This window comes from Balaenoptera musculus, chromosome 1, assembly GCF_009873245.2.
Source record: "Balaenoptera musculus isolate JJ_BM4_2016_0621 chromosome 1, mBalMus1.pri.v3, whole genome shotgun sequence".
NCBI lineage: Eukaryota > Metazoa > Chordata > Mammalia > Artiodactyla > Balaenopteridae > Balaenoptera > Balaenoptera musculus.
Window position 1 is genome coordinate 9,500,342 of NC_045785.1, and position 19,757 is coordinate 9,520,098.

At 40.3% G+C, this 19,757-nt stretch overlaps 1 protein-coding gene across 5 annotated transcripts in view; it reads left to right on the forward strand.

Annotated features, from left to right (window-relative positions):
• The window catches only part of VPS13D (vacuolar protein sorting 13 homolog D), a 247,617-nt gene that overhangs the window by 120,985 nt on the left and 106,875 nt on the right, over window positions 1-19,757 (forward strand). For all 5 annotated transcript variants that reach the window (XM_036858737.1, XM_036858753.1, XM_036858761.1 and 2 more), the window contains 8 exons: window positions 104-227; window positions 1,022-1,257; window positions 4,841-4,949; window positions 10,924-11,087; window positions 11,986-12,094; window positions 14,247-14,426; window positions 16,685-16,801; window positions 17,632-17,781. In XM_036858737.1, the coding sequence (XP_036714632.1) occupies window positions 104-227; window positions 1,022-1,257; window positions 4,841-4,949; window positions 10,924-11,087; window positions 11,986-12,094; window positions 14,247-14,426; window positions 16,685-16,801; window positions 17,632-17,781 (1,189 nt within the window). The remainder of the gene's footprint in view (window positions 1-103; window positions 228-1,021; window positions 1,258-4,840; window positions 4,950-10,923; window positions 11,088-11,985; window positions 12,095-14,246; window positions 14,427-16,684; window positions 16,802-17,631; window positions 17,782-19,757) is intronic.

Genomic DNA, 19,757 nt, shown 5'->3' on the forward strand with positions numbered 1-19,757 from the left:
AGCAGAGAGCACACAGTGGTGATCATGAGAAGTATGAGGAGAGTGTGAACTGGAACTTGTTCCCTCCATTTTATGCAGCGTCTTTTGTTTCCTTTTACTGCAGAGACACTCTGGGAAAATGCTTCTTCCTGCGTGTGGAAATTACTCTTCGAGGAGCTACCTATAGGATCTCCTTTAGTGATACAGATCAGTTACCCCCTCCTTTCCGAATTGACAACTTTTCTAAGGTATCAAGGGGAGTTGAGAGCCCGTTTGGCTGTTTCATATGCGGGAAAGTGGAATATGTACTGCCCTTAAGATAATGATGAAGTACATTTTAAACTTGGGTTCAAAAGAAGCTATACAGGATCTTAGAAATCTTACCATTGGGAGGTGGTTTCTGCTGGTTATTTTGATTGCTGGGCAGCCTTGTCCAGAAGTGACTTCTCAGTCCCCAGAACTTATTTTGACTAGATGGTTTGGTTGGCATGGTGCCCTCTATAGACATTTCCATATAAACAGAGAGAGAGGAATCAGAATCAGATTGACAAATGCCCGGTAGAATGGGCGGGCATTTTTACTGTTGCTTAGTTACAGTGAGCTCTTTTATGAATCTTCCAAGTAAAGCCAAGATGGAAATCATTAGATTCTATTTTAAATTATGCCTTACATCTTAAAATATGTGACTTTCCATAGCTGAATTCCAAAATTTTTGTTCTAAGTGTATCCCAGGGGGTTGAGGGTAGACTAGATGCCATTGAAAGGACAGAGAAGCTTCCTCTAGGTATTTGGCGTGGCAAAGCTTCTCAAAACCCTTTACCCAACAGGCTGTGGCCCATGTCTAATTGGTGGGCTTTTTGCAATTTTGAAGATGATTAGAAAGGCATTTGAAGAGGCCAGATGATTATCCTCACTTGTGGTTATATGCTGTGTAGGATTCATTTGGGAAGGATCTGGGACTTAAACCTAGGAGGCACTGATCACTTTCCAGTACCACCGCTCTGAATGAAAGTCCTCTTTATCCTCTCTGCCGTTACTGTAGGTCCCGGTTGTCTTCACTCAGCATGGCGTTGCTGAACCCAGGCTCCGAACTGAAGTGAAGCCCATGACTTCCTTGGATTATGCCTGGGACGAACCCACCCTGCCACCTTTTATCACTCTGACTGTTAAAGGGGCAGGTTCCTCTGAGATCAACTGCAACATGAATGATTTCCAGGATAACCGACAGCTTTATTATGAAAATTTCATTTACATTGCTGCTACATATACGTTCTCTGGGTAATTCTGAGTTAAATTACTGTTCGTAAAGCAGAAAACTCTAATTATTAACCGGTTTTAAATTTTAAGCAGTTCTCAGGAGGCTAAGGGATGAACGAAGATTCCTTCCATTCTTTACCAAATCCTAGGCTCAGGCTCTATCTTGAGAGGTCTTTAGTCTAAACCCTTGTCTTCTGGGTAGAGTAAAATTTATCCAAAAAGGCAAGACTCTTCTCTTTTTAATAATCCATCCCCAATAATCCATTCTAGTATCTAACAACTCCCTTAAGGCATTGTTATTATAATGTCTTAAATTTCTCTTGCTTTAAACTTCTTGCCATTTTTTGTTTTACCTCTTTTCTCATTTGAAACTGACTAATCTTCATCCATAATTATTCAAGTCACCATTCTGACTCTCCTCTTCCGTTGAGAATTCTGATTAAGCAGACACTTAAAGGTCTTTTTAATAATCACATAAAGGCAAGCAGAGGAGTTTAACTTGACAGTAATTCCAGTTGCCTTAGAATTATAATCTTCACTGTTGTCTGACTAGTTAGTTGTATTTAGAAAGAAAAGTCAGGTGAGGAATAGTGAGCTTATTCTAATTCTGTTAGATTGGTGCAGAGATAGGTACGTAGAGATTCAAAATGTTAGGCTTTCAAAAGTAGTCATTCCACCAACACATAAATATAGTTTGTTTCTGTGCTGGTTACAGGGCCAATTTTAAAGTTGAAGAAACTGAGAAGATAGCCTAATCTTTAGCATTCCAAATATAAGTCACCTGGTGAACAGGGCATTTAAAGTCATATTTCTTTCCAAAATGTTCTGAATAATTTTGCTCATGAAATATTTTTGTATGTGCCTGAGGCCCACAAAATCATCTGTGAGTCTGTGCAGTGTCTCTCTCAGCTACCTAGACTCCAGATTTCACTAATAATGAATTGAATAGGCATCTTTGCTTAGAATAGCCCTTCTTTTCCTTGTTTATTACAGTTCTCTTTTGATAATGATGGTGCTGAGATGCTTATCTTGTTTTAATTAAGTCAATCATGTGTGTTTCTTTCTTTTTAAAGATTATGGCGCTCAACAGTATGATATGCTTAAGGTTTCAGTGCCTGAAAAACCAGTCCTTAATCTGGTTACTATTCATGTTTTTCTCTTTCCTTTCTTATGTTAAATTCTGGTAGCTACTAAGCTGTTTAACTGAAGAATCCTAATGGAGAATTAGAGTTTAATGGGTTGAACGGATATGGATAGAGAAAAAGAGAAGTTCCTGGGAATCTTAGTGTGCTAAGGGGTTGAACCCTATTTTGAAGTGCAGTAGATCCTATTTCTTCGCATTTTTGGTGAGACCTAATGATGAGGAAGGAGACTAGTTTTGTTTTGTTTTGTTTTATTTTAAATTGAGGTGAAGTTCATATACCATAAAAGTAACCATTTTAAAGTGATCAGTTCAGTGGCATTTAGTGTATTCGTGATATGGTACAGCCACCACCTCTGTCTAGTTCCAAAACGCTTTCATCACCCCGAACCCATTAAGTAGTGACTCCCCTGTTAAACCTCTTCTCCCAGCCCCTGGAAACCACCAATCTGCTTTCTGTCTCTAAGGATTTACCTATTTCAGATATTTCACATAACTTATCATAAAATATGTGACCTTTTGTGTCTGGCTTCCTTCACTTAGCATAATGTTTTCAAGGTTCATCCACACTGTAGCATGTGTCACTGTTTCATTCCTGTTATGGCTGAGTAATATTCCATTGTGTGTCTGTACCACATTTTGTTTGTCTGTTCTTCCTTTGATGGACATTTGTGTTGTCTCTACCTTTTGGCTGTTGTGAACAGTGCTATCAGCATGCCCATGCATGTACTTGTTTAAGTACTTGTTTTTAATTCTTTTGCATATATACCTAGGAGTGGAATTGCTGGTGTCTACGGTAATTCTGTGTTTACCTTTTTGAGGAACTGCTATACTATTTTCCGCAGGAGCTGAATCATTTTATGTCCCACCAGCAATGTGTAAGGGTTCCAGTTTCTCTACATTCTCAGCAGTGCTTGTTGTTTTCCACTTAAAAAGAAAAAAAATTTTTTAATGTTTTTTTAATTTATTTTATTTATTCATTTTTGGCTGTGTTGGGTATTCGTTGCTACGTGCGGGCGTTCTCTAGTTGTGGCGAGTGGGGGCTACTCTTCGTTGCAGTGTGCAGGCTTCTCATTGCAGTGGCTTCTCTTGCTGCGGAGCATGGGCTCTAGGAGCGCAGGCTTCAGTAGTTGTGGCACGTGGGCTCAGTAGTTGTGGCTCGCAGGCTTAGCAGTTGTGACGCACAGGCTCAGTTGCTCTGCGGCATGTGGGATCTTCCTGGACCAGGGCTCGAACCCGTGTCCCCTGCATTGGCAGGCGGATTCTTAGCCACTGTGCCACCAGGGAAGCCCCATTTTCCACTTTTTTTTGATTTTAGTAATTCTACTGAATAGGTAATGTTATCTCACTGCGGTTTTGATTTGCATTTACATAATAATTAATGATATTGAAGACCTTATCATGTGCTTATTCCCATTTGTGTATCTTTTTGTTTGTTTTTTTGTTTTTTGACCATGTCGCACAGCTTGGGGGATCTTAGTTCCCCAACCAGGTATCGAACCCGGGCTGCCCCGGCCACGGCGTTGAGAGCGGTGGCTCCTAACCACTGGACTGCCAGGGAGTTCCCCATTTGTGTATCTTTGGGGAAATGTCTATTCAAGTCCTTGGCCCATTTTTAAATTAAATTTTTTTGCCTTTTTATTGTTGAATTTTAAAGCTCCTTATATGATACGGATACAAATCCCATATGAGATATATGATTTGCAAATATCTTCTCCCATTCCGTGGATTGTCTTTTTACTTTCTTGGTAATGTCTTTTGGAAGGACAAAAGTTTTTAATGTTGTTGAAGTCAAAATTTTTTTGGTCACTTGTGCTTTTGGTATCATGAAAACTGGTTTTTAACTCGGAATTTTTCAGTCCCTTTTTTGATGATAGAGATTAGTGGAAACAGGAGGATAATCTAAATAGAATCTCATTGAAATACCCTAAAGTGTAGTTAGGCTGCAACGTTCCATAAAGCTTAGTATTCTTAAGCCACAGAGAAACACAACAAGGTGGAATTGGAGGAAGGTGATTATGAACCCTTTGTTTTCTTTTCATCCTGAAGGGACTTCTGGTTTCTTGCTAAGACATAGGGACGCAATACTTCTGATCATCTTTCTGGCAAACAGTAGAACTAATTCTTGGACCCTTGGAATGTCTGGATTAGTTTTTGTTTTTTTGTCTCTAAAGATATATAGTCATCCTTTTATGTCTGAATTTTAAGCCACTGAAATTATCAGGAGAGGGGAAATGTCAGAGTATGTCTTCTGACAAATGAATCTTTGAACTGTGCAGGAAAACAGCACAACCTTGATCTTTCTGCAGCTTGAGTCAGACTTTTTCTTCTATGATGAAAAAAGAATTATCTTCTTTATGGTGGAGGTTTAGCCATTTGCTTAGGAGTACATGAATACGCATGTGAGTCCACGTGTATACGTGTGTGTGTGTATTATGATTGTTACTGTTTTTTCAATTCTAGTTTACAGGAGGGGACAGGACGGCCTGTGGCTTCCAACAGAGCCATTACCTGTGCAGAGCTCGTCTTGGATGTCTCACCAAAGACACAGAGAGTCATTTTAAAGAAGAAGGTAAGAGAGCTTAGAACTTGGAGTTTAGAAGAAAAGATTTTTAGCCCTGGAAGGGACAGGGGCCACCTGGTCCACCCTCTCGTTTTGCAGATGAGCAAGCAGAGACCTAGGCCCGTGCTCAGATGGAACTTGGGCATCCTGACTGCTCCAATTGTTGTTCTCCCCACTGTTCCATGATGCCTGCTCTAGGAATTTCAAGCCCTTCTCATCTTTGATACCTTTTCGAAGAACTTAATTCTTGAATTTATTTTTTTTCAAATTTGTGATTTGTCGTTTTCATTACTCTTTTTCTGTTGTAACACTCCCCTAATCTACTTTTCCCTAAACTCAGTGGAAAAATTATCACACTGACAGTTTTTTCCCTTTTAATGCCAACATTCTTTTCAAGTTAGTTTATGAAATGATTATGCTAATAGACCTAGATATTGAGAGAAAGAGTAAAGTTTGACCAGAAATATTGTGACTGACAGAAAGACTGGTAATAAATAGTTCAGACTTCAAAATGAATGTTGTTTGAGAACACAGAGGTGCAGAAACCGCTTTAAGAGGAGGAAGATCACCAGCTGTAATTATTTGAAACCATTTACCTGAGGGGTGTGTTCTGGAAAATTTTGCATAATATAAATCATATAATCCAAAAACAACCCTGACAGAGGGTGTGTGTTTCCAACCTAAATGGCCCTAATGCTGACAGAGGATGCCCTTTAATCAACTAAAGTGCTATCATGTGTGGCAGTAATGTAGGTGGTTTATGACTCATTTGGCTTTGAGGTTGTACAACTCTTACCACATTTTTCATGGGGGATAGATTCAAATTATTTCAAATTTTGCACATCAAATGAAACTTTAATACATGTGTTTCCAATTCAGTTTTATATTTGTAACAGCTTTATAGAGATATAATTCATATACCATACAAATCACCCATTTAAAATATACAATTCATTGGGTTTTAATATATCCACAGTAAATACTACTCTAACCACACTCAATTTTAGAACATTTTCATCACCTCAAGAAAGAACCCTGTATCCTTTATCTATCACCCCCGCATTCTCCTTACTTCCCAGCCCTAAGCAGTCGTTAATCTACTTTCTGTCACTGTAGACGCCTCTGTTCTGGACTTCTGTCAATATACGAGTGGTCTTTAATGAAGGGCTTCTTTCAGTTATCCTAATGTTTTCAAGGTTCATCCATCTATCAATCAACCAGTACTTCTACATGTGTTTTTATATCATACCAGTTGAAAGCCACATAATTCAAATTTGCTTAAAATGTTATCACATTCTTTTATATAAGACTGTGTTTATGTGTTAGATACATTTTAGAAATAAGGTTTGGGAATGGTGATGAGTAAAGAGACCATGAGATGTAGTAATTGAAAGTAAACAATTTTCTAGACTTTATTGAACATTTTGAAAAAGGAAATTTTGAAAGGCAATAATCTAAAATTAAAGGAGTCTGACAAAAATCAAGGAATTGGGAAAAAAATAGAAGAGCCCTTGGAAATGATGCAGATGACCTTCAAAGAAATGTTCAAGTTAATGAGGACGTTAGAGTGAATGAAAACCAACTCAAGAGAAAGATGATGTATCAAGTGGAGTACGATCACCAGGTGTGGTCAGCAAAACACTAATAATAAATATGCGTGTGACTTCCAAGGGCGAGGTGTCTGCTAAGTAGACAAAAACAGATTTTTTAAAATTAAGTAGCAAAAAATACTTTAAATAAAATTTTATAATTTACACACTTTCACAGTTGTCATTTCACTTGATGAGGATGAAAACCGGTAAATGGGAGGGAAGGTGATGAGTGAGTTACGTTGACATCTAAAACTAGGCAATGTTCTTTCAATACAGAACAGCTCCATTCTGTTCCTTTTTTTTTTTTTTAAGTTATACAATTTTTATTTATTTATTTATTTATTTATGGCTGTGTTGGGTCTTCGTTTCTGTGCGAGGGCTTTCTCCAGTTGCGGCAAGTGGGGGCCACTCTTCATCGCAGTGCGCGGGCCTCTCATTATCGCGGCCTCTCTTGTTGCGGACCACAGGCTCCAGACGCGCAGGCTCAGCAATTGTGGCCCACGGGCCTAGCCGCTCTGCGACATGTGGGATCCTCCCAGACCAGGGCTCGAACCCGTGTCCCCTGCACTGGCAGGCAGACTCTCAACCACTGCGCCACCAGGGAAGTCCCAGGCAATGTTCTTTGAATTGTCACTAGGAAATGGACCTGTGTGCTTGAATTAGAAACCAAGAGTGGAAGGTTGACCTCTTAGGTTTTTGTTTGTTTGTTTTGGGGGATTTTTTTTTTTTTACTTTCTGTTTTGAAAGAATCTCAAATTTACAGAAAAGTTGGTAGAAGTTCTGTAAAGTGGATTTGTCCTGTTGCTGGTGATGTTAACGTTAGCACTTGCTTAAGGTGGTGTCTGCCAGCCTTCTCCACTGTGAAGGATGTTTTTCTTTTCCCTTGTATTTAGTAAATATTTTGTGGAGAGGTGCTTTGAGACTCTGTAAATATCCTGTTCCTCATCAAGTTTTCTGTCTATGTATGTATGTATGCATGCATGCATGTGTATTAGCTTGGACTTCCAGAACAAAATACTACAGACTAAACAATGAGAATGTATTTCTTGCACTTCTGGAAGCTGGGAGGTCCAAGATCAGGGTGCCGGCCGAGTCGGTTCCCGGAGGGGGCCCTTCTTCTGGTTTGTGGACTGCAGCCTTCTTACCGTGTCCTCAGATGGCAGAGGAAGAGTGGGGTCAGAGGGGAGAGGAGAAAGCAAGCCCTTTGGTGTCTTAAGGACACTGATCCCATCAGGAGACCCCCACCCTCATGACCTCATCTAAGCCTAATTATTACCCAAAGGCCCCATTTTCATCACAACTGTGGGTTAGGTCTTCAGCATAAGGATTTTGCAGGGGCACAGTTCACTCTGTAGCTTTATGTATGTCCCCATGGCTCCCTGTTTTATTCAGTGTGTTATCTGTTACTGTCAGGATTTATTTTTATCCTCAGTTCTCATATTTGGCCAGTGGGAGTGCCTTTAACCTTCTGTGTCCTTTTGACATATGCCCCCTCATGCCTTGAGCACTTTCATACTTTCTGACACAGCAAGTTATTTTGGGCTCATTTTGTACTTTCCCTGCAGCATTCCCAGAATTTGCCACTTCTTTAAGGAGCCCTGATTCCTTTTATCAGAGAATGGAATTTAGAAACTTAAGATATGTACACTAGGTGCCCTTGTTGCTGTTGTGGTGTCGCTGTTCCCAGACTCTCTCAAGGGACAGACCTAGCGATTTTATGTATACATGACGTATATATGCACACACACGGCACATACTATATCTGCTTATATACATATGTGCATATGCATACATATATCTTATATGTGTATTTATATATTCAACAGATTTCTCTGTCTCTGTGTATTAAGAACCAGCAGTTCACACTAATAGTTCTAATTCTAGTCCAGCATCACAAAGCTCATTCTAATTTTTTCCCTTTTCATATTTGTAACTCCCTTGTCCGACACTAAGAATGTATTTATTAATTTGATCAGTTCCCGTGAATGTAACCCATGTTCTCTCATCACAGTTGTGCCCCACCCCCACCCCCGAGTGTGGACACACGCTGTTACCTGGCGTGGGCCCTAATCTCCGCATGCTGGGCAGCTCCCTTTCCAACCCCACCCCCTGCAGGAGCTCCCTCCTCACCTGTCTTTGTCTCTGACAACCCACACTAGGCTCGCCTCCCCAGCCCCTCGATAGGGATCAGCACCCACCTTGGGTTTCAACATCCCCCTCTGGGCCGGGCCACCACAATATACCCACCTACCCTCACACAGCCCCCATGGCCTCTCCCTCCCTCAGTCTCACCTCAAGGTTTTAGGACTAAATTGTGAGGAAAGGGGGCAGGGGAAGGGAACTGGAAGGAGAATGGTGGATGTTGGGTTTTTAAGTGGAGGTTTGGGTAGTTTCCAGTGACGGTGAGCCTGCACACACGGGCAGGCAGCAGAGGGTCCATGTATGAAAACTTGATGTCACCGGGGCATCTGTGCTTTGATTCCCGATCTGGAACACCTCCGGGAAGACTGAGATGCTTTTCCGTGTGGTTTTGTTGCTAGGGATAGATGTATTCTCTTACGGTGAACAGAGAAGTCAGCATGTGGGGATTGCGGGTGGAGAGGTGCAGCTCAGTTTCATCTCTTTTCACAGATAGAGGAGGCGTTAGCAGCCAGCAGAAAGAGCATCGTCACACTGCTGTATTTAAAATAGATAAAAAATAAATAAATAAATAAAATAGATAACCAACAAGGACCTGCTGTACAGCACAGGGAACTCTGCTCAATTCTCTGTACACCTGAAACTAACACAACGTTGTTAATCAACTATACTCCAACGTAAAATAAAAATAAAAAAAAAAAAAAGAAAGAGCATCATATCTTCTAGATTTGAGTTCTGGCTTTGCCACTTAAAGATGATGATATCTGGTGTTTCACATTCCTACCTGAGCCTCATTTTCCCACTGATCTCCCAGGTTTGTGAGAGGGATCAACTAGGATGCTGTACGTAACGTGCTGTGTAAAGGGATGTGATCATGATAACATAGCAAACATTTATCGAGGCATTAACCCTGTGCCACGTATGTGCTGAAAGTGCCTTGTATTTATTACACTTATCACAAGAACCCTCAGAGGTAGCTTAATTTCCCCCTTTGACAGATCAGGAAACAGGAGCTCTGAGAAATTTAGTAGCTTATCCAAGGTCACTTAGCTAGTAAATGAGGCAGCTGGATTTCAGATCCTGGCATTCGACTCCAGCATTCATATTACTTTGTTAGCTTTTAATGCAGCTTTGACAGCTTTGATGCAGAAGCTGTCTTTCCATCGCGGGACAGTGTGTGGATGCGTTTGTGGTACCCAGAATGTGATCCTGACAGGTCTAGTTGGAGTATACGTTCCCATAGAAAGAGTATTCTCAATGGTGAGGTGTTACTGAAATGGAATTACAGGGATTGTGTTAGAAAGGTAGTGTGGCAAAGTGGATAAGCATGTCGTCCCTGGACTCACACTGCAGGGGTTCAAACCTTCACTCTACCACCTACTAGTTATGTGACCATGGTGAAGTTTCTTTATCTCACTGGGACTTCTGCATTTTAAGTAAGAATAATAACAGTATATACCTCACTGGATTGTTTTGAGGATTAAATGAATTACTATGTGTAACTCACACTGATCAGTGGCTGACACATAGTAAATATTCAGGAGGTATTATTACTATTATTGTTATTACTTCTTATATATAATGGATTATACAGACTTTCATGGATTGACCTGGAAGTTCAAGTACTGCTTATAAAATACTCCTAAGAGAAAATATATTTAGAATTAATAGCAATAAATCTAGTATAACTTTTGAATACAATCCACTTACTAGTAAACCCAGTAAATTGGAAATTGGAAACCATCAATGTAGTATGCTTCCCGTATAAACATGGGATGGGGGAGAGCTCTGGTAAATTCTGGTTGTCTGCCAGTTATGAGGATAACCAAAGACCAAATACTGGGAATATCATATATACTTTATATAATTGGATCGCTCTTTTAGGTAAGGGCACTGGAGGGCTGCCATCTGGAATAGCAGTTAACATAGCAGCGTAGCTAGTGGAGGAGATTAGATTGAACCTCGACTAACTGGTTTGCTCAGAAAGTATTAAGCGTATGAAAAAAATAAATTTTAAAAATTTATATTATTTGTCATTTTGGGTTGTTTGGTTCAAGAGTTTAGCACATTTTATCCGAAGTGCAACTAGAGATTGACAGCAGTGCAAGTTTGAATTAAGCATTGACATAGTCAGGAAGTGTCTTTTAGTACAGTCCCTACTTGAGAACTCATTCAGCCCCGTGTGAAGCTCTTGAAGCCCTTGTATGAAGCCGTGGCTGCACATGATGGCTCTTGCTGTCTCTGCCCAACAGGAGCCAGGGAAGCGTTCTCAGCTGTGGAGGATGACTGAAACAGGCATGCTGGCCCACGAGGGCTCTTCCGCGCCTCACAACCCCAGCAAGCCCTTGGCCGCCCGCTCCACCGAGGGCTCTGCCTTCTTAGATATCGCTGGTCTCGCTGCAGTCACTGACAACAGGTAACTTTCACGGCAACTTTTGATTCAAGTTCACTGCTTTCAAATTCAGACTCAGAAGAAATCTACACCAAAAAGCAAAGGGTCTATAAATGAAGTAAGAATTTGTATTTTTCTTCAATGACAGAAACCTGTTGTATTCCCAAACATGAGTATTGGGTTTCTGTTTTATTTTTTAAAGGTATTATGGAAGTGCCCATGGAGATGTTAAAAAAAAAAAAAAATCAAACTATAAGAAGGATATGTTATGAAACATGAATGTCTTTTCATCCAAACGTCTATCTACCCCTGCTCCCGAGAAGTGAACAGTTTGTTTTTTTAAATCTAAGAATTTTGTTAAATCCCTTGAAAGCGGAAATAAATTATTAAGAGAATAATCAGATGTGTTTTTATGACTAACTCCTTGGATTCAAATCAGCTCTTTAACTTTGAATAAGTTATTTTATTAGCCTGTTCCTCAGTTTCTCCATGAAATCAGTGTGTTTTCAGTTAATACCTTGTTTACTTCCAAAATGACTTTAGATGACTTAGAAGTTAAAACCCATTACAAAATAAAAGTATTTGGAAATAAAACAGAAAAGGATTTTCGAAAATACTTGAAAAACCTTTCTTGTGCTACATGACAGCTTGTCATTGTGAGAAAGCAAGAACCCCCTATTATATGTATTAAATTATGAATCCTTAAAGTATTCATATTTGTGTCCTCATTGCTTTGCATTTTGTTTTATTCCTCTTTCCTCATTGAGCGATACCTAGCTGCCGTAGGATTCAAGCTAACTGCCTGTTAGATTTTAAGGGCAGAGGATATTGGAAGGAAGAAGAGTAAAACCGCGATCCTGGTACTCTCTTCAGGCCTGAAATATTTGACTCACAGGACTTGTTGCATTTTCCTTTCTTCTAGATACGAGCCGCTGATGCTAAGAAAGCCTGATCGTAGGCGAAGCACAACCCAGACGTGGAGTTTCCGAGAAGGGAAACTGACCTGTGGGTTACATGGGTTGGTTGTCCAGGTTAGTAGTTTTTGACATCCCCAGTTGCAGCAAGCAGTGGTTGAGCCTTTTTTTTTTTTTGAAACAAAGTCTTAATTAAGATATACATGAGATGTTGTTGAATGGGAAAAAAATAATTACAGTGCAAATATGTATTATTTCATTTTAGTCAGGAAAACCACGAAACTTTGTGCATCTATGCATATTTACACGGGAAATGTTATTGAAGGTGATACGTAAGAAATGTATTAGGAATGGTTGCTTCTGAGTGATGGTTTTTTTTTTTTCCCCCTTGGCTTATCTGGATTTTTTTTCTTTGATGAGATAAATTACCTATGTACTTTTAAAAAGAAAGAAAGAAAGAAAAATGTCAGCTAAAAGCCCACCACTAAGTTAGATGGATTAGTTTTAGACCTGTAAGGTTAAAACCATCTTTTATAAAGTGTTCTATGAGATGGTGAGTAATCTTCATGGGCTCTGCATGCCCTAGATTCTGTTTACTTCTGCATTCTCAGTGGTCCCCAAATAAACATTTCATTGTTGTAGCAAATGTCGAAATGAAGATTGCTGTTCAGTTTCCCCTGCCTTCAAGTCAGCCAGTCCACCCCATGAAAAGCTCCCAGGTACTTTATAAGCAAATGTGTGTTTGGAAAGTTACCAGGAATTTGGATTTTCTCTCCTTCTGGCTTCAGGCCAGGAATGAGACCATGGATCTGAGATGAGTGGTAGGAAGGTGTCTCAACAGCACATGTGACTGTGTGTGCAGTTCTGCCTCAGCCTGGGGCTTTACCCAAAAGGTAGACACTAGAACATCAGGCCCAGAACCTGGAGAGCTCTTAGTGTGTCTGACGCTGGTGGAAACCAGGCTGTCCTTCCATAAGGGGAGCCTGTTCTCCGGGGGAGCGAGCAGAACTGTACGGAGCCCCTGACTGCTGTTTGGTGGGATTTATTTTCTTTATCTCTAGTGCCCTGAGCTTTTTTCATCAAAGACAAGCTGCTTACTTACATGAAGCACACATCTGGAATGGATTTGTGATTTTCAATTAGCAATGCAATTCAGACTTCTAGAGGCAGAAGAGGGCTTGTTATAATTGTTGGGTTCCGTGTCTGACCCTGACTTTACTTCTGGTTTGTTTCTAAAGCCCATGTAATTCCAATTCTCTTAGAACATCCTGCCCAACCCACCGCCGCCCCCCCCACAACCAAAAAAAAAAAAATCCCTTTCTGGGGTTTGTTGTTCCTTGAATCTATTTCATCATTTCTCTGAGTGACCCTATAATAGCAGTATTCAGCAGAGCAGAATGTGTTTTGGTTAGGGAAATAAACTTGTTTCAATCTTATTATTCTGAATAAAATAATTGAAGGCATTAAAACATTTTCTGACACTACCCTTATAAGGTTGTGTATGCACTTTCTTTCTAAACTTAAAACAGTTATAAAAGCTTTCTCCATGTTGAAGCTATAAACCCAGCTCAAATTTTCCTTTTCATTACTCACTGTTTAAAAACTAACAGAGGGGGACCTAGACACTTTAGCTATTATCTTCTCTAGCCCTGTATTCACTCTCCCAAAGGCATCATCCTGCAGACTTCCGTTTTACTTGGGGCATATAGCAAGAAGGTACTTTTCTCCAAAGGCCCGAATAACTGGCTATCAGATGACATTCACAGTTCCCTGTTTCATTTTAGAAGAGGCACCATATTTTGAATATTTGATTGTCCAGCCATATGCCTGTTTGGGGAGGTTTTCAACTCCAGAATTTGCTTTTTATTGGAAAGCTCAGTGATAGTGATACTTTTTAAATTTTCAGAATGTTTCAGCTTTTGAAGCAAACCCTAGTGAGAATACTCAGAGAAATAGGGTTTTTGGTACTTTTTTTTTTTTAAGCTTATCTTAATGACTAGAATTTATTACTAAACTAATATACTGTATTCATGGAATTATCTTACCTTGAATTCCCTAAATTCATGTAGTGTAACTTTCCATCTTGCCCAAGTAATCCTCCTGTTCTTTATCATCTGTAAAGCTGAAAGAACAGTAAATGCTTTGCTATATGTTGACCATGACCCTTCAGAAGAGAGTTTAAATTTTGGTAACTTGTTTGAAATGACATGTTAAATTGTCAAAGTCAGTGCCTTTGCCTTTTCTTACACATCTTTATTCTGTCCTGTAGGCCAAAGGAGGGCTTTCTGGTTTGTTTGACGGAGCTGAAGTTGTTCTTGGTCCGGACACATCCATGGAGCTTTTGGGGCCAGTTCCACCTGAACAACAATTTATTAACCAAAAAATGAGGCCTGGTTCTGGAATGTTGTCCATCAGAGTCATCCCAGATGGACCAACTAGAGCGCTCCAGGTGATAATTTATCGTAAGAACTGACCTGAGTCTCAGTGTGCTCCCCCCGCCCCCACATAGTCAGTCATTCAGCAGATGTTTATTGAAGTATCTGTGCTGGATGTGAGGATAGCGTGTCCTTATTTATAAAGTGGGGATAAGACCTGCCTCACAAAGTTGTTATAAGAATCAGAGTATAAGTAAAATACAAGATGATTTTTAAAAAGTCTAAGAATTATTTTGTAATAACTTATAAGGGAAAAGAATCTGAAAAAAAAGATAAATATGTATGTATCACTGAATCACTTTGCTGCACACCTGAAACTAACACAACATTGTAAATCAACTATACTTCAATAATAATAAAAAAAAAAGAATGAGTAAAAAAAAAGTATAAGAATTAAAGAAGATAATGCCAAGAACAGTACATATTATTATCAATCATTATATATGTTTATTATATATTTAAATAATTGATATATTAATAACATTGACAACAAGGAGATATATGAGGTCTCTAATGAGATAATTAACATGTTGTGTTATGAAAGTAGGAGTGGAGGGTGCTATGGGGAGTATCTAGAAAGGATTTGTATGCCCAGATTTGGAGACTGGCAGGGGCTTTCTAAGAGAAGTAACACTTAAGCTGAGATCTAAATGTTAACTGAAGGGAGTTAGCCAAATCAAGAAGGAAAGGTGGAGGGGCTGTGCCCTAAGAATGAGAGTATTCATTCACCAGTTATTTACCGAGCCCCTATTAGAGCCAGGCACGGTTCTAGGTACTGAACCTAGACTAGTGAACAAACAAAGTTCTCTGCCATCTTGGAGCTTACATTCTAGTGGGGTAGATAAACCATGAGCAATAAACAAAATAAGCAAAGTATATATATATATGGGAAGTTATATATCTCCATTGAAGGCTTGGAGATAAAGGAGAGTGATCCAACTGGCACATAGAATATGCTAAGAAATAGGCAGGGGACCGAAGCAGGGGCCAGAACATTAAAAGCCTGATACATGCTAAAGATTTTGTGTTTTTTCTATGGCAACAAAGAGTCAGGGAATGACACAATCAGAAATTTATTTTAACTTGCTCACTCTGGCTGCAGTGTGGAGAGTTGGAGTGAAACTGGAGACAGAGAAAGACCAGTTAGGAGGGATCTGGATGAGAGATTATGGTGACCCAAACTAGAATACATGGCAGGGGGGTGGACATGAGGAGGAGGTTGGAGAGAAATGAATAGAAATGAAAGCTTGTTAAGGGGTAGAGTCAGTCAGACTTAGTGATTGCTTGAATGTGCGGATGAGAGAGAGGAAGGAGTCAAGAATGGCCTTCGAGATTTTGATTTGGGCAGCTAGGAGGATGATAATCTCCATCACTAAGAGATGTGCACAGAGCAGACTTCTGGGGGGAAATGAAGAGTTAAGTTTTGGACTTATTAAGTGTATGGTATCTACATGAAGGTGTCCGGAAGTCAGTGTAAGTATGGGTCTGTAGCTCAGGGAGAGTTCTGTGCTGGAGATATGGATTTATCAGGGCATGGGGAATTAGAGTTAAGGAAAAAGAAAAGATGTTGATGTGTAACAGTAAATTCTCTGAGATAGTACGCCATAATCCACAATATCTCTTTAAAAAGCACCCTCCTCCTTGGGCTTCCCTGGTGGCGCAGTGGTTGAGAATCTGCCTGCCAATGCAGGGGACGCGGGTTCGAGCCCTGGTCTGGGAGGATCCCACATGCCGTGGAGCAACTGGGCCCGTGAGCCACAACTACTGAGCCTGCGCGTCTGGAGCCTGTGCTCCGCAACAAGAGAGGCCGCGATAGTGAGAGGCCCGCGCACTGCGATGAAGAGTAGCCCCTGCTCGCCTCAACTAGAGAAAGCCCTCGCACAGAAACAAAGACCCAACACAGCTAAAAATAATAAATAAATAAATTTAAAAAAAAAAAAAAAAAGCACCCTCCTCTTAAGGCAAAAAATGAATGCCTTGATCCTGAGGTTTGCATGTTTTGACTTGAGCTATAATTCTAGATCACCTACAGATGCCTAACTCCCACTGTATGAAGCTCTCAAGGTCTACAGCTTGGTGTTAGTCATACAGACTCAAGACCAAATTTGCTTCATTATTATATAAATCTTACCTTAGCAGTGCTTTGGAAACCATTAACTTCCATAGGATTATTGAGCATATAGTGACTTTGACTTACACAGTTGGTATGGAGTGGGTTTCGCAGTGGAAGTTTGAGCCCTCTTAGTAAGTACAGTGTTTTATTTGACCTCAGATAACAGATTTCTCCCAACGGAAAAGTGACCGTTCATCGTACGAAGTGGATGAACTCCCTGTTACGGATCAAGAGCTGCAGAAATTAAAGAATCCAGACACAGAGCAGGAATTGGAAGTATGTATTAGCTATTGCAAGGTCATTTCTTCATTACAAATTTGTTTAGAATTTTGGTCTTTGGTTTTCTCAGTTGAGACCTTCTCTTTTCTTTCTGACCTCTATGACTTCTAAGTATCAGTGTTACTTCATAGTATTTAATGTTATCACATCATGAATGTGTGGATATGTTAGTTAAATGACAGCTCAGGTCAAATCAGAATGTAACAAATGTTGTTACAGTAAGATGAAAATAAAGAAAGCTAAATTATTTGAATTTTAAAAGGAGTGAAGGTTGAGAATAAGCAAACTAGGTTTTATCTTTTTGGCCCCAGTTGACTCTGACATCTTCGTTTCCCTGGCCCTGTTTGGGCATTGGAAAGAAAGTGAAAAGTTTAGAAAGGAACATGAGATAAGTGTGAAAAAGCACACTTATTCCATATTTATTCAGTAATCTTAAAAAAAAAAAAAACCTATATGTAAAGCACTGTATTGGATGTTATAGAAGTTTGGTGAATAACTTAATAAGAGCTTGTCTCTCAAATAGGGACAAAGATTCTCAAATGATTATTTTCCTGTAATGAGATGCAGAATGTCATCAGTGCTCCGGTAGAGGTATTATCGTATCACTGCGGAGTTCTGGTTGGGGTGGGGAGTGTGCCTGGAGAGGAAGGCTTCTAGTGAGATGATGGAATTTGAGCCGTCAAGGTGAGTAATACAGCTCCTACGTGGTTTTCATCTGCTTAGAGGCAAAGTAGAGGGATTTAAAGCCATTTATTTCCTTGTACTCTCCTGGCTACCTTGAGCTCTGTTTTAAACTGTCAGTGTGCCATATTTTGGTTTCCTTTCAGGTGCTTGTGAAGTTAGAAGGTGGAATTGGGTTGTCTTTAATTAATAAAGTCCCAGAAGAACTGGTCTTTGCAAGTCTTACGGGAATCAACGTGCACTACACACAGCTGGCCACCAGTCATATGCTAGAACTCAGCATACAGGATGTACAGGTGAGAGGGGGAGGCTTAGGACTTGTTGATCTCCTTTTCTTCCTGCTGAACAGCCGACCAGATCAGTGTTTGATGTTCTAAAAACTTTAATGCTTTGGCACAAATTTCTTGTGGTCTTCAAAAGATCGTTCTATGACAAGAATTCTTTTACCTATATTTGTCTTACTAATTTTTCTGTAGAGCAGAATTCTGAATATAGCAGCTAGTCCATCAGTAACTTAGATAACTTAGTCAAGGTGGCATGGAGGAAGGTGACCCATGGTCCCTCATCTTGCCAATAGAGAAAACAGTGGAAACCATCTAACCATAATTTAGAGGAACTGAAATTCACCATAGGGAGAAAAACAAGGGAAGTGGACTTGTGCTTCCGACCAAGGTGGAGTAACAGGGACCTGATTTACTTTCCTCCCTGAAACACCCCCAAAATCCAGATCAAATAAGGAGACAACAGATTCAAGACACTGGACATCAGGCAACAAAGGGCAGTGATCCCTGAGAGGTGGGAAACAAAAGAGGTGAGCCCTGCAATCACCCCAGCTTGCTGCCTTGAAAAAGTTTCCAGGCCATGTCACCAGGCGGAGAGACTGAGACAGAACCCATCAGAGTGGATGAGCTGAACAGGGTTGAGAGTCCTAGGACCAAGGCGGCCAGAGTTCATGGGACAGCAGACCTGGCAGGAGCACGCTGCACAGAAAGAAGTCTCGGGAGATCTGCAGAGGGCCCCGCAGATACTCAGCAAAGGGCAGATCAGAGGAGCCTGCCATCCGCAAGGCTCATGGGGACAGCACCGGCTGCTCACCGCCGGCCACACTGGGAACACTGATAATTACGGGACATTGGGAGGAGCCTTCCAGAAAGTCTTGGGCCTCCGTGGAGAGCTGTGTGCCCTAGGCTGAGCACTGCTCCAGACCTACCTAACAAATCAGTCACACAAAAGGAAACTCTGGAAGAATCAATCTGTTTCCAAGTAAATTAACCATATCCCTGAACAATGAAGCTCAAGATTTAATGGAGTACAGAAACATCCAGCACCCAACAAAGCAAATACCACAGTATCTGGCATCCTATCAAAAATTACCAGGTGTGCAAAGGGGCAGGAAAGCACAGTATATAATGAGGAGAATAATCATTCAGAAGTAACCCAGAGCTAACACAGATGTTTGGATTTTCAGAGAAGGACATTAAAACTCATTGTAACTGTATTCTGTTCTACATGTTCAAAAAGTTTAGTAGAGACATGGAAGATATAAAAATCTCAAATCAAACTTCTAGAGATTAAAATGAAATGGAAAAAACACTGGATTTGATCTGTAGCAGATGACACTGTAGAAAAAATGATTAGTGAACTTAAAGCCATAACGAGAGAAACTGTCCAAATTGAAATACCCAGAGAAAAATAATCCAAGGGGGAAAAAAACCCACAAAGAGAGCAGCATCAGTGACCTATGGGAAAACTTCAAGCAACCTAATATATGGATAATTGGAGTCCCCAGAGGAGAGAGAGAGGAGGAGACAGAAAAAAAAAAAAATTGGAAGGAATTTTGTAATTATTATGTTTGTTAGAGGGTTTTGTTCTTGTTGTTAGGTAAATGTCTGCTTTTTTTTTTTTTTTAATCATGAATAACTTTTAAAAGTCATGAATTAGGGACTTCCCTGGTGGTCCAGTGGTTAAGAATCCACCTTCCAATGAAGGGGGCGTGGGTTTGATCCCTGGTCGGGGAACTAAGATCCCACATTCCGAGGGGCAGCTAAGCCCGTGCACCCCAACTATTGAGCCGGCGTGCTCTAGAGCCTGCGTGCCACAACTAGAGAGAAGCCCGTGCGCCGCAGTGAAGGATCCCGCATGCTGCAATGAAGATCCCATGTGCTGCAATTAAGACCCGACGCAGCCAAATAAATAAATAAATAAACATTTAAAAAAATAAAAATCATGAATTAAATTCAATTTTATTAAAAAAAAAAAAGAGATTTCGACC